The sequence below is a fragment of the Sphaerodactylus townsendi genome, linkage group LG06 (genome assembly GCF_021028975.2).
Source record: "Sphaerodactylus townsendi isolate TG3544 linkage group LG06, MPM_Stown_v2.3, whole genome shotgun sequence".
NCBI classification, from domain to species: Eukaryota; Metazoa; Chordata; class Lepidosauria; order Squamata; family Sphaerodactylidae; genus Sphaerodactylus; species Sphaerodactylus townsendi.
Window position 1 is genome coordinate 28,900,121 of NC_059430.1, and position 15,489 is coordinate 28,915,609.

Consider the following 15,489-nt stretch of genomic DNA (forward strand, 5'->3'; position numbering starts at 1 on the left):
GCTATCCTGCTCTTTCTCTCCTCCCATAAGTTGTATGTGGCACAGAACAGTAAGCTGCAGTACAGCAGTCAATGACCAGAGTTTGATGGAAGTCAGTTTCAGGAAGCCGGCTCAAGGTTGACTCAGCCTTCCATCTCTTCAAGGTCAGTAAAATGAGTACCGAGACTGATGGGGGTAAAGTGTAGATAACTTGGGAAGGGCAAACCATCCTGTAAAACATAGCCTACCTATTAAACATGGTCACATGACATCCCCTCATGGGATGCTCCTATTTTAGGTTACGGCTTCTAAAACAAGGAAGGAAGGAAGAAGAATTGTTTTTATACACCGCTTTTCTCTACCTTTGAGTCTGAAAGTGGCTTACAATCTCTTTTCCCTCCCATCAACAGACTCCTTGTGAGATGGGTGAGGCTGAGAGAGTTCTCAGAGACTGACCCAAGGTTACCCAGGTAGTTTCACGTGTAGGAGTGGGGAAACAAACGTGATTCCCCTGTTGTGGGAAGGAGGAGGGAAGGGGTTTGCAAGCCACATGGAGACTCCTCACAGTTGAGAATATTGGGATATAAATCCCAAACTCTTCTACTTTTCTATATATATTTACAGAATTATCCAACAATCAGCCAGGTCTTCCTTTGTAGCATAATGATGAAAAGTCTCTCATAGCTTTTGTTCATTCTTTCCACGGTCTACTGCATTTATGAGTAGCTGTATTATGGAATGTTACCTAACAGAATATGTTTGAGATCTAACCCTTTGTTAATGGGACACTTTACAGTTACCTTACCTGGTAGTGAACTCGCTGTGTTGAAGTTACTGACTGTAAATCCTAATGGAAAAAACACAAAACAAAACAGTGGTAACGCCAAGGTTAGTTTCAGCCCGTATCCTAAGCAAAAAAGTAATATAACATTATTACTTGTATACATCAAAAAATAGTGATCCCACGATTCCAAAAATGATGCAACAAATTCCAAGTTAAAATTCTATTAACAACACACAGAGACAATGATCACAATTAAATCTAACCGTGGCCTAATATGTTACAACTGGTCCATCCAATGCTGTTGTCTGAACACAGAGAGTAACAACTGACTTCTAATGTAATAGTGGAACATAGTTCCGGGCTCGAACAGATGAGATCGGATATCTTGGTGTACCCATTAAGTTAGGTTTACTAGACACCTGCTGGTAGCGGGATGCCCATTTTGGCGCCCCATCCCCCAGGACCATTCAGCCAGCCAGTGGGGGAACTGAATTAGCCTGGGCCCTCATCAAATTGTGTGCGTAAAGTGCCGTCAAGCTGCAGCTAACTTATGCCAACCTTATAGGGTTTTTATGGCAAGAGATGGTTTGCCATGGCCTTCCTCTGCACAATAACCCTGGCATTCTTTCGTGGTCTCCCATCTAATTATTAACCATGGCTGGCCCTGCTTAGCTTCTGAGGTCTAGCAGCCAATCCAGGTCAAGGCCCTCATCTCATTAGTGGTAGTGAATTCAATTACCTGCATATGGACTTATGGGTAGTTATTTCATCAGGCATTATAACAATTTTTAACTTCTCAGATTTTCAGTGGGCATTTGATCTGTTCTATCAAGTAAGCAGGGATAGGCTTGCTGCCTGCTTTTTATCAGCCTGACTGGGCTCCTTTCATAACAGCTAAAGAAAGAAAAAGTAACAGCCAAGTCTTTATCTACTTAATTTCTTCAGGTCATGCTTCTATCAAAGGCACAGAAGAGGAGCCAGTAAATTGGTGGCAACCTCACAAGGAGCCTTTACAGGAACAAGAATTATATAACATGCTATGCTCAATTACTGCTGAAAAGTTTAAAACATTTCAAAGCAGCAAGACAACTAAGTTGGGACAAAGTAATGCCACAAACTACAGTCTTCTTATCAAGGATAAATGATCCTTAGGTTTATTCATACTGGGATTGTTGGGTAGAAAAGCTAATTTGCTAATAATCTGCAATAATTTACCTCTTGCAGACGATCCACATATATACGGCAAGTCTCCAAGTCACAGTCTCCTCGTACAACTATAATTCCCAGAGGAATGGCTAGAGGGGAAAAACAAATATTCATATTAACAAGACTATTTAAATTATATATCATTCCAGATCCTTGTAGGGTTGAGTTGGATTTTAAAAACCCAGTGGAAGACTTCCGTCAACCCAATTGTCTTTCAGGCTCTCGGAAATTAAATTTGAGGAATGAAGACGAGAGGGAGATTAACAATCACACAGATCAAGGATCTAAAGAAAGGAGGGAGAAGAGGTCATATTCACCCTCTCTTTCTTCTTGCAGAATATTTGCATGGACATAAAGACAGAAAATAGTCATTTTATAGAAGGCTGTTCATAGCAAGAACTTCCTGTTTTTTAACTTGGGCATTTTCCGCACAGATTATTTGTCACAGGTTGGATGCTAATGGGTAGAGGGTTTCAGAGGGAAGCTATGTAGTAGAACAGTTAGATTTCAGTTCAGTAGCACCCTAGAGTCTAAGTTAGAGACCAACAAGAGTTTCAGAGTATAAGTTTTCAAAAATCAAAGCTCTCTTGGTCAGACACAGTATAATAGTAATGGAGATCTGAATCTTTTTATTTCAGTAAGAAGGGTGCTCGAAAGAATGTTTGTAAAACGTACTGTAAACAGTTTGATTAGAACAAAGGGGAAATGATTGATGGCAGAAAATTAGCCTCTGTCAGGAGATAAAAAGCCTATGTCCTGATTCAGCCCTGAAGGATCCATTTTTGAACTTGTGAACTAACTCAATCATGCACTATAATTTCCCATTGAAACTTCCTTGTTTGAGGCCTCTTAATCTCTTCCCCATGCATTAGACTGCACATGTGCACCCAGGTTGGTTATAAACTATTTTGTTACTGCTTTGATATTGCACTGGAAGACTACCTTCCCAGAGAGTCAGTTTAGAGCAGGGGTCCCCAACCTTTTTCAGCCTATGGGCACTTTCGGAACTCTGACATGGCTTGGTCAAAATGGCTGCTGCAGGAGGTGTAACCAGCCACAAAATGGCTGCTGCAGTTTATCTTCAGCCACACAGTGAAGATTCTTGTGCTGTGGTAGCAGCTGCTGCCAAAGCAACATTTTAAAAAAATCTGTGGAGACAATCAAAATCTGTAGTACCCCAAAAGAAGACTTACTGAGTAAAAGTCCCTTGCCCCGCATTGTAAAAACTCTTGGTAGGCATCAGCAAAGGTGTTGATAAGCATCATGTTAGGGACACCTGGTCTAGAGGTTCTCTGGAGATCCTGAGCAGTGGCAGATGCCTCCCTCTCTTCCTGCTACCAGTTGCAGCAGGTGAGAGAAAAATTACAACAAAATCATCATCAGGTCGACAGCATGATGTCTCTTCTGGGGAAAACACAGAAATGATGCTAGTCGTCTCTCAGAGTATGCATAACCCTTCTCTTGTCATCTCCCATTCCTCCTGAATGTTGCAGATTTTGGCCTAGCAAACCTATTTAGCCATGAAGGTCACTGCGATACCTTGGGCCCATTGTTCTCCTTCAGTCTAATTTACCTCATGGGGTGGGGAGGGGGGGTGGGGAGGTGGGGTGGGGTGGGCTGAATCCTACTAGCTGGTCTGTAGGTGCAAGAGGAAGATGGATGACGCTACTGAATTAGCCAGTCCTACAACCTTTCTGTCCACACAGGTTCTATGTTAGTATTCATAAAGTATTCAGGGCTCAAATATGGCCCCTTCTCTCCCCTTGTGCCAGCAGAAAAGCTAATAGCATCTAACACCCAGTTATTGTGAGGGGGAAATGGAGTGAGGAAATGTACATCAATTACCCAGAGTTCCTTGAAAGAAGGATGAGATAAACATGTCATAAACACACAGAAAGATAAATAGAAAAGTGATAGCTCATTTCAAATTCCACTTTTCTTATAAGCCTAAAAGAACTTCGAAGAGATTATCATTTTTGCTGCTAGATTATGCTTTGAGCCAGTGAATATGAGAAGCTGTTACGGGCTAAAACCTATGAAATTGTGATTTGCTACTCGGCTAGAATAAAGTTTGTTCACTTTTGATCATTATTTTGTTGGGTCCAAAAACAAAATAAAACACTTCTACCCTTCAAGAAGCTTGATAAATATTTTTCAGAGTCTTCTTCTTCTAGTTTTGATGTTCCTCATTAGCTACTGCTTAGAGGCTGGTTTCTATCATTTTACAATAACCAGTGCATCACAACAGATAAAATATATGTCCCTTAAAGACCCAATCTGCTAAGAGAATGTGCAGTTAGCTTATAAAGTCTCGTGCTAATCTCTTGTGTCTTTTCTGTGACATCCTTTAGGGAAATGTATTCTCATGGGGAACCCAACTGATCCACTGAAACAGTAAATGATAAATTGCTACAGCTTCTCTGAAAAGCTGCTGCTTGGGATTTTAGGGATAACTATCTCCTTACAATAAGTGCTCAGGCAAACCACACAGCAGCAAGATGTCTGTATACGGTCCATTCCGCACAAACCAAATAAAATGTTTTGAGGCAGGAAATAAAATGTTTCCTCCATGAAATTCTGTTTTTAGCCCAAAACGTTTTATTTCCTGCTTGAAAATGTTTGATTTGCCTGCTGTTTCGTAGTGATTCTTTTTTTGAAAACATTTTGGAAACATTTTCACTTGCTGTGTGAGCTGTTTCAAATGTTTCCCATGCATTTCCACAGTCCCCAGACTTCCTCATCGGCACCATTTTCTGAAATACTGCTGGCTGGCTCACACTGCTGTTAGTTTTTGTTTTTTAAATTTCGGGGGGTAGTGTCTATGTAGCCAATGTAGATCCAACTCCTAGGGAATCACAGCACTAAAGCTCCATAGCTATGAATCTAAGAAGTTTTAAAAAATGGAATGGCCACAAAATGGCAGGAAGCATTTTCAAGGGGGTGAGCACGGACAAATGGTTTGCAAAACATTTTCAGGGGCTTGTGCAAAAGGACCAAAATCTACGGACACTATAAACTACCAGCTTCCTGAAGGCTTGCAAGACTCCCTCAGTAAATTTGCAAGCAGTTATCTTATGGGACTTGTTAGCAGTCCCAAGAGTTCCAGATAGTAAGAGATTCTTTTGTTATGTTGAATAATAACAAGAGAAAGGGGGGGGGGGAGAGATGGACATGGATGAGAGACAAGGGAGGCTCTCCATGGTTCCTCATGGGATATCTCCTTATAACATGCAGTCAGCTTGGAGTGGTATATTTTGCATAACCAATTCTACTTCTAAGATACACATTTTCAAAGGTTGCACATTTTTTGTCTAGCAACTACTGTGAGGGGGTATGACACAGTGAATGGTAATGGAAACTAAAAGATAGAACTTAAGCCCTGATTACTGAAACTTCTTCCCTGCTTTTCTCTGGCTTTTGTGATTTCACCAGGCACTAACAATATGATTTAAAGGCTTAAACGGAAAACCGCAGCTGCATGAGATCCCATAGGGCCCTGGTCTCATCAGACAGAACACTGGTTGAATACACATCTGTCACACAATCCAAGTGAGAACCCACACTGCTAGTACAAGTAAAATCTGAAAAGCAGCCATTATCACTTTGTAGAAGGACACAAAGAAGCCAAATATGTCAAACAAGTTAGTATTGAGCTGAAAAGATTAAACAATTACATATGCATTTACATCTATTTCACACTCTGCGTCATTTAACATTAATATTTTCCAAAACACTACTATCTTGCCTTCTGTGATTAACTACCTTTTAAGTTGACAATCTCATTGAATTGTAATAATGTTCAAACATAGTGGAAGATACCTCCCACAAGTGTGTGTGGAGGTGCACAAGTTTGATATCTCTCTCGCTCAAGATGCAGCTGCCAGTGCTGCATCCTATCCTATTCCCCACAGTTCCCTAACCTTCAATAGCATCCTTTGCTGGGAAGCGACTGCAGAAAACAGAGGGAAATGGAAAGAACCATTCCACGAGTTTCTGCTTGCTTAAAGCCCTATACACAGAGGTGGGATCCAAACAGTTCTCACCACTTCTCTAGAAGTGGTTACTAATTTTTTCTGAGTGCCGAGAAGGGGTTACTAAAGCAACCTCCCTGCCTAATAGGGACTGGAGGTGCGTGTGTGTGGCGGCGCCACTGTTTGAATCCCACCACCATTGGAACCTGCTATTAAAATTTTTGGATCCCACCACTGCCTATACATCTTGGGGCTGGCATACCACATCCAGCTCCTTCTCCCATATGAACCTACCCACACATCCTGGTCATCTTCTGAGGTCCAGTTTTGGGTGCCCTGCCATTTAAGTTTAGATGGGTAGCAGCCCAAGAAAGGGCCTTCTCAGTCGTGGCACCAAAATGTTGGAACTCCCTCCTGAGGGAGATTTGTCTCCCTCTGTTGTTGCCTTGCACCACTGGGTGAAGACTTTTTTGTTCTGTTCAACATATCCACAATAAATGTTATTAGCCTCCTCCCTGGCTTTTGTATGTTTACATGTTGCTACTATATACTTTAAATGCTTTTAATGTTGAAATGTTGAAATGTTTGTTTTAGTGTACCCTGGTGATTCACTTTGTGTGGAAAAGGCCCACAGAACTATTGTAAATAATAACACTTGTTTTAAAAACCTAGCTGAATGGATCTAAAAGTATAATCTAACGCTTTGGGGGTTTAAAAAGTCAAAATCCAACACCATGTGAGAAAACTTTATATCAGAACATAGTTTTAAATTTAAAAGATGAACTGTTTCTGAATCTATCTTTTGGAAATGATGTGGTTACACTGAATCTTGCCTCAGTGGAAAAAATTGGATTAGATTACCTTTCAAGTGCTATTCACATTCATATTGGTTGAGTTTAAGTGCATACCTGAGATGCATGTAAAAATTGTGATATGTTATCTGATGAGAATGCAAGATTTGAAGAGGAAGGGAGGACTTGGCTGCTGATGCCTTCAAAGGATAATAACAGCACCGTTTAATTGATCAGAAGGATTTCCAAATAGTAATGTCTCCAGCCCACTAGCGTCAAGATTAATCTTCTTAGAGCAGCGTTATGATGAGCTGTGAGTGGGCCGGTGCAACGTGGGTCAGGATAGCTTACTCCTAACTCTTGACAGTGTACAACTAATTCCATCACATCTTCCATCGAGAGTCCGGGCATTAACCTTGATTCCTCTCTTTTGTTGGCAGATGAGGTAACGAATACTGCCAGGACAGCCTTTTATTATCTCTGTCAAGTCCCTACCTGTCCGGTGCCAACATAGCCACAGTGATCCACACAACAGTCACCTCCAGACTAGATTACTGAAAATCACTTTTGGGTCTTGGCTCCACCTGGTGGAATTCAATGTCAAATGAAACCAGGAGCCCTGAGAGACCTAGCACAGTTTCACAGGGCCTGCAAGATGGAGATGTTCCACCAGGCTTATGACTGAGGACAATGGCAGTTTTAGCCAGTCTGTCCTTCCCCAGCATGGTGTAGTCAGTGGTTAGGAGCAGTAGACTGTAATCAGGAGAACTGGGTTTGATTCCCCACTCCTGCACATGGTGGACTGGATTTGCTGCCCTGTTCCTACACATGAAATCTGCAGGGTGACCTTGGGCTAGTCACAGTTCTTACAGAACTCTCTCAGCCCCACCCACCTCTCAAGGTGTTTGTTGTGGGAAGAGAAAGGGAAGGAGTTTTTAAGCTGCTTTGAGACTCCTTACAGGAGAGAAAGGCAGCATATAAAACCCAAACTCCTCCTATTCTTCCTCTCACCCTTCCTTCCCATCCCTTCTCCCTCCCTCCCTTCCCCCTTCCTCTCCCTCCTCTTCTTTCCCCTTTCCCCTCCCTTCACTTCCTTGTTTCCCTATTAATATATTGTGGCTCCCCATGCTGGGTATGAATGAGAAATTATACCATCATCCTGGACCCATGATCATGGCACCATTGTTTATAAACTATTTAATGTTTTAATTATGTATGTGTGTGTCATTTATTATTTTAATTGCAATAATTTTATACTGTTAGCCACCTTGAGCCTGACTTTAGTTGGAAAGGGCAAGATAAAACTACAATAAATAACATTTAAAAATTCAATTTGAGATTAGGCCACTGATAGAATCAAATTGGTACGGCAAGCAAACAAGAAAACCAAATTTTATTTACCCTCAGTGAGAGTGATCCAGGTTATTACATTGGTGTCAGAGCATTTGATGCTCCATCATGAAGACATGTCTCAGGCAAAGATCTTCACAGCTTTCCTGCAGTTCCCAGGGGGAGAATGAAACCGTTCATTCTTTCCACTGTCTGATTTTTGTCATTTACTGTTTATTGAGGTGAGGAGATTGAAAGGGGAACGTTAAGGTGTTCCTCATATTTAGAGACTGATGCAAAGCCTGTTGTGCTTAAGCAAGATTCATGCTAATTTACACTGTGTGTAATCTGTCTTGAAATGGGAGTGTTAGATTGAAGACAAAAACACATGCCGATCAGCAACTCAGCAAATCCAACGTGACCAAATGGCCAAACTGCAATGTTTCTGAAGGAATACTTAAGGGCATGACAAAACGTATGGTTGAAGACATTTGATGCCTATGAAACTGGAAAGGAACGGAGCCCAGTGGCAGAATTAATGAATTATATGTGAAAGCCATTTGTACCATCTGCAGCATCTTCAGCTGCAGGTAAACCATCAGATCCATCAGGGCTCTTTTCATTTCCTTATGCAGAGGCTGAACAAAAGAACTGGGGGAGTGCATAAAAATTAATATGGACCTCATTGTGAGTTGCAGAGAGTTTATTTAGCTGCCTCCAAATTCTGTTGGAATTTTTTTTTAAAGGTGGCCTTGTTACGATAGCAGGCTAAAGAACAGTCCAGTTCTAGTTCTGTCTCCTGAAATACGACATTATTAACAGAGGTGTTTTACTCTTTTTACCACATTATTAAATCTGTTCTTGACAGGTAATAAACAATAATATAAATTAGTTTTGATACTGACAGTTGTTTCATGAGTTTGAGACATATAGTTCCACTGCAAATATAACCCCTGGCTCCCTGCAAATTGGAAGTCAGTTTCAGAAACAATACTATCCCTTCCTCCTTCCTTTCCCCTTTGAAGCAACTTCCCCTATCCTATAGCTTTCTTTTTAACATCTCAACAGTGCTAACAACAGTTAATTCTAACCAGACTATCTTCTTAACCAGCCACTGTAAACCTTGTTTTCAAATTCTGGTTTAGATAAGAACTTTACTCGGCAATGATGCAGATGTGAAATCAAAGCATGGTTAAACGCAACATATGAACTGAGGGGGAATTGCTGCCAGACGTGAGAAAGAATACACAATTTCCAGTGACAGTTTCACCACATGTAGCTATACTTTGCAGTGGTCTATTTATGATTATTTGGTACTTCAAACTTTGCATTTCCATTGGAATAATACCATGTTTTGTTGCATTTATGAATGGCCTCTGGGCCATGATAACAGACTGACTGAACAGCAGTATAGTCAAGGTAGTGTTGGTAATGACTTCTTCACACAGCACATAAAAAATTCACCAGAACAAAACATGCTGACTATCATTAACACATCACTTTAAAGCAGAGTTAGACAAGGTCATGGAGAGGAATACTAACAGCTGTGTCAGCTAAACAGAGCCTCCAAGTTCAGATGCAGTATACCTCAGAGTATCCACTACCAGAAAAAATGCTGCAAGGGAAGGCTGTTGCCTTTACCCTTGCAAATGTGAGATTCCTAGATGCAGATGGACCTTGATCTGATCCAGTAAGGCTTTTCTTACATACAACCCATCCCATTTGCCTTTATGCCTTGAAAAGGGAAAGGGGAAAATTGATAAATGCCATGCCATAGGGTAAATGCCTTTGTTCTGTCCTCAACCCCCTGTCCCCTTAATACTTCATGTTGAGCTCTTTCCCAACAGCTGCTGCTTCAATAAGATGATCAATCCACACAACTTCATGGGACATCTCTGTGCCAACCACCACTCTGTATGGCTGATGACTTCAACTGCTGAACTCTCCTTTCTTGCCAGCCAGCCACTTCTCCTTCTGTTTCCCTGGCCCTCCTTCCCTAGGCCCAGATGGGCTCATATACCATTCTGTCAATGTCACATGCTCACTGGGCAGCCTGGGTGCATGGGGATCACTCCGGATCTGCCCAGAAGGGTGAGTTTTGTGGCTGTGGGTACCCAGGGTAGGAGAGAGAACATGGCAATTTCTCTCCGACTCACAGGAGCAGGGAGAAGCAGAGTGCAAGCATGCAGATGTTGACCACCAAAGGAACCAACTCAAGTGGCAAACAGGCCAAGGAGATGCCATGTCCTTCTTTGGAGCCATGGCACAGCACGGGAACAGAAGGATGTGGCTGTCATGGCTGCAGTCCACGGCAATCTTATCAAGACTTCCAAGTAGCCAGGTGGTGATTTGAGCTCTTGAGTTGTTCCTTTCTTGCCCTGCAGCCTTCACAGGCAATCAGCTGCTGGCCTCTAGGCCAGGTCACACCTCCTGACACTGCTGTCTGGCCAGCCATCTACTAAGGAAGGGAGAAAATGTAGAGTGCCAACAGAGCCGCATGCGGCTGCAGAGCCACAGGTTGCAGACCCATACTGTCAATTAGATTGCCATTGCCTGACTCTGCATAGAGACCCAGTTATTCCTTGGTGGTCTCCCATCCAATTATCGACTAGAACTAATCCTGCTTAGCTTCTGAGATGACAAGATCAGGCTAGCCTGGACCATCCGAGGCATGGTAAGTTTGTCACACTACTAGTATGCAAATGAGTTAGTTAAATTTTCAGTCACTTTTTAGTCCAATAAACAGTTCCTCCAAATATCATCGAATATATCACCACCACCACCCAATTTCATACCAGTGGTTCTATAACTGCCTCAGGCTACCAGGAGGCAGATATCTTTTAAGTATACCTTAAAGCATTTTTACACACACACACACACACGCACACACGCACACACGCACACACGCACACTCTTTCTCTCCACAAATCCCAGTTGTCGTCTTCCTAAAGAATGATAATCAAACCTGTGAGGAAGCCTTTAATTTTCTGGATGAAAATATGTGGCAAGGGATGACAACGGATGTTTTAGAACTCATATCCTTACCAAGACCATCACAATACAACTCTGGGGAAGAGCACCGAGGAGCAGTGAAAAGGTGTGCTGAGGTGGGGGGTAAAAATACTGTCAAAACAGAATAACCATATTTCTGCAGGAAGATAAGCAAACCAATTAGAAGATTTGCCATCCAGTAATTACTAGGGAATCCCAATGCTTTGTTACATAACAAAGTCGACACTGTTACATAACAAACAGCCAGCCTTTTAATTGAATATGAATAATGAGCCAGATGCAGGAACAAGACTCTATTAAACTATTATCGCAAGCAGCCACATCCTGCATTGATTAAAAGCTCAGTATGTGTCACTAATGAAAGGGGACTTCATTTTCAGGTGTTGTCATCAACCGCATTGCCGGAACAGCTGACCTCCTCCTTTCGCATCTACACCATGAATGTGACAATTAATTATCGTGGTGCTGCCTCCAGTAATGATGTATTGTTTTTCTCTCTGTGTTTATAAGGATTTTAGGCTTATAAGATCTCATCCAATAAGAAATTAATAACAGTCTTCTCAGTGGTGATAATGGTGTCTGCCTTGGGCCCTGAAGGTATGGTCCGAAGGCACCTGACACAGCAGCGGTAATGAAACAAAGCCCTTCTGGCCCTGTTCAGGGCTTGGATGGGAAATAAGAACCCCACGGGCACCATCAGGAGTTCCATAATGGAAGCAAGATGGGTCATAAATGAAATAAATAAAGAAGTATATACTAATTGCAGGAGGTAGGACACATTTCTTAGCATCCTGTCCACCTATTTATTTATTTATGATTTGATTTATAAACCACTTTTCCCCTGACAGGTTCAGGGCAGCTTGCAACAATATCAGCAATAAAATCAGTGCCATTTCCCATGCCATACATCTATTGGTGCCTTAACCAGTTGAGAGGGGGAAGGGGGATAGAGAGGGAGACCAGATCAGTTGGACTTTCGTTGCTGCCCTCAACCATAGGCTTGGCAGGATAGCTCCATCTTACAGGGTCTGTGAAACTGTGATGTCCTACCAGGTCTCATTCAAGAGAGTATTGCACCAGAGCCGAAAAAGCTCTAGCCTTAATCAAGGACAGCTGGATAACAGACATCAACCAGGGAAGAAGGACAGGATGGGCCTACCTTAGGCTGGATCTCCATTGGAGGAACCACCACGTAAGTTGAAGGGAGGCTCCATGGACTGGAAGAAGGCTTCAGACTCTGCTTTAGTGGACTGCTAGGTCATTATCTGCACTCAGAAGCCATCAACAAGCCTTAGGTGAGAACAGCAGGTGCTCCCTCTGCCCCTTATGAGCAGCACCAAAATGACAAACTGGGAAGTCTTCAATAAACTACCGTTTGTTGTGAGTTCTGTACCTTGCATTTTAACAAGCTGTCATTAACCTCTGAATTACAAACCAGCATTCCCAATCAAGTTTAAACCTTTGATTAGAGCCCTGGTTTGTAAGCAAGAAACAATTTGTTAACTTTCAGACATCACTAATATCACTAATAAAATTGGTCAGATGAGACCACAAATTGTGATTTCTCAGAAACATCTCGGTTTGCAATTGGGCTGCTACATATGAAGGGCAAGAGTGAGCTTGCAAACCTCAGGACTTTATTGTTGCTGCAGGCAATGACTTGCTTATGACATCTGAATGCAGATAACTAGCCTAATATCTGTTGGGTACTGCCAGTCACCTATGTGAGGAACTCAGGGTCCTGCTGATTCTGAAAATATAAGCTGAGCTATTGGCTAATACAGCTGTTATGTACCACTTTTAACCCTGCCCTTCAGACCCTGCATTATAAAATATTGGATTTAATATTATTTCTCATACTGTGTGCTACAAAATGCCAGTTTCCATGTTTGTATGGGTGGATAGCACAGTGTCCAAGCTGAAAGCAAGCCTAAGGCAAAACAGTCTGTTTGCAGAGATTAGATCTGTGAGTTACTCCAGTGATACCACCTGGAAGCCTCATAACAGGGACATGAATCTGATTATCCCACACTGCCAGAGTACTCTGTTAACATAATGGAATCTGTAGAGCTCCTGAACACCACACCTCATTAAGCTGTTCTGATACAATGAATCTTGGAAGCCCCTGATACTGTGCTCTTGAGAAAACATTTCTTCAAACAATTGCCTCCTCCCTGCATTTCCTCAACCTCAGATACGATCTCCCTGACAACAAGATCCCTTCCTGATTCACTCAAGCCTCAGCCAAATTTGAATACTTAAGGCAGAGACTTTAGGAAGCATCTCTGCATAAACCATTCAAGGTATCACTGATATAATCTAGGACCAATTGGCCCCATTGTCCTGGGAAGTTGAGATAATAGATAGAGCTGTTAATTAGCTCAGCCCTGTTAATCCAGCAAGGAAACCCCAAGCAGTTGAAGAGAACCTATCATCCAACCTATCTTCTCCTCCCTGTTTATATACTTAGGAACTGTGTGTATGTGCCTTCAAGTCTCTGTGTGATTGTTTGCAACCAAAACTTATATAAAAATATTTAAACTGCAATTTGGTCTTTTGTGAATTCTCTGCGGATACATTTCAAGCCGTTTTTGGTACAGTTGTCTAAAACGATCCCCTGCCAGCCTACCTCTTGTATTGCCAAGCCGAGTAATTCCCCATTGCTCTATGAAAATAAGTTCATACACTGTTAAGCTGGGTAGCACACTAGACAACATGAATTCTTGATGCTTTGTTTACATGTTAACAAAATTGTGCCAGATCAATCATGTCAGAACTGCTGGATTCACTGATGAGAAACAATCAACTTTAAAGAGAATAAAGGACATGCAGGAATTGATTGGCTTATTTTTAATTTTAGATGTCGATTTAATGCTTGTGGAAATATCAAGACTGGTTTAGTCATTATGTTTGCCGCGCTCTAGAGAAAAGCCTCAGCCAAAACGGGACTTCTCCAGGGTGCAATCAAATTGTATCCCCATTCTGCACTCATGTTGCTGAAGCACATTACGCTTTGAAATTCCCTGCAGCTCATACAGTAGGCTGTTCCACTTTTGCTTGATGTCACACTTCAGCTCTAAGAAATCTCTAATACAAGCTAAAGCAGCTGTTTCTTCTACATTTCCTCTGTTTTCTGGCTCAGTGCTGAACAGGAGGAAAACCAGTTAATTGTATGAATAAAAGGACTCATTGATTCAGGCCTGAATAATTCCAGATATTTCCTTATATTTCCATACATTGATGTTTGCACTTCCACTAAAAAAAAACCACATCAAGGCTAGAGGTTCCAGTAGCAGTTCTGGTGGATGGCAAAGAGAGCCTCCTGTAGATTCTGTTATAGGAGTCAAACGTATTAAACTGCTTTGGGCAGCAAAAGAAGAACATGCCTTTTCCCACGTGGTAGCAGGTTGCATCTTATGCTAAGATGTGCTTTCAGTGGTTTGGCAGGATTACTAATTTTCCACTGGGAGAAAGACATCCTCCATCCCCTGACTCCCATTTCCCACAGCTGTGCCTATAGAAGGGTGGAGGGTTTTTTTTTAAAAAAAATCACTAATTGGAAAAAAAAACCCAGAAGTGACATCGATCAATTCCAGGAATCATTGGAAACTCTGTAGTTTTACTATAGAGATTCCAGCAATTCCTAGAGAGGTATGATGTCACTTCTGGGTTTTTCAAGAACTGATGTCAGCAGCCTGCTCTCTCTCTCTCACACACACACACACACACGCACACACACTCACACACATCCCGGTCTTTTGCAGACTGCCATCTCCTGGTGAGCAATCCCATTTTATGAACTGAAGGGGAGGGACTGCTACAAATTAAAAATCACTTTCTGCTCCTCCCCACAAAATCCCCTACCCAAGCAACAGGGTATCCATTTATACGTCTCCATGGAACAAGAAAACAAGGTCTTAATGGCAAGTAAAAATAGTGGTTGGTTATCAAGCCCAGGTACAACCTGTGGATTCTGGAGATAGATGCTATATGAAGTTTACATTAAAAGCAGTTAAACCAATTATCCATTTTAACTTACAAGCTTCCCGGAGTTTTTCCTTGTCATAATGCAGGCCCTCATAATCTTGTAAACTAATTCTGTTCACTCTGATCCTCAGGCGTTCTGGAACGGATTGGGGACTGCAAGGAAAGATAAGAGATCTGTCAGGAAACAATGCAGGGTCAATGAAGAAGAACCCAAAGGGAAGATTTTGTCACCCAGAATTAGCAGGAATGAGAGAGAGGATGACCCAAAGCCTGAGCAAAACCAAACCAAAATCCCAAAGATTCTGAGGGGTAGCTCTCAAAGGACAAGCTTCACTCAAACCAATGGCTCGCCTTTCGATTCCACTGAATGGAATACCCTTTAATATCAGATGGGTATTTCCAAAAGCCCATTTCCTTATTGTAAAGTCTG

At 42.0% G+C, this 15,489-nt stretch overlaps 1 protein-coding gene across 2 annotated transcripts in view; it reads right to left on the minus strand.

Moving 5' to 3' along the window:
• The window catches only part of DGKI (diacylglycerol kinase iota), a 308,979-nt gene that overhangs the window by 74,194 nt on the left and 219,296 nt on the right, over positions 1–15,489 (minus strand). For both annotated transcript variants that reach the window (XM_048499948.1, XM_048499947.1), the window contains 3 exons: positions 15,112–15,212; positions 1,979–2,058; positions 785–826 (listed from right to left, as the gene is read on the minus strand). In XM_048499948.1, coding sequence (XP_048355905.1) covers positions 785–826; positions 1,979–2,058; positions 15,112–15,212 — 223 coding nt within the window. The remainder of the gene's footprint in view (positions 1–784; positions 827–1,978; positions 2,059–15,111; positions 15,213–15,489) is intronic.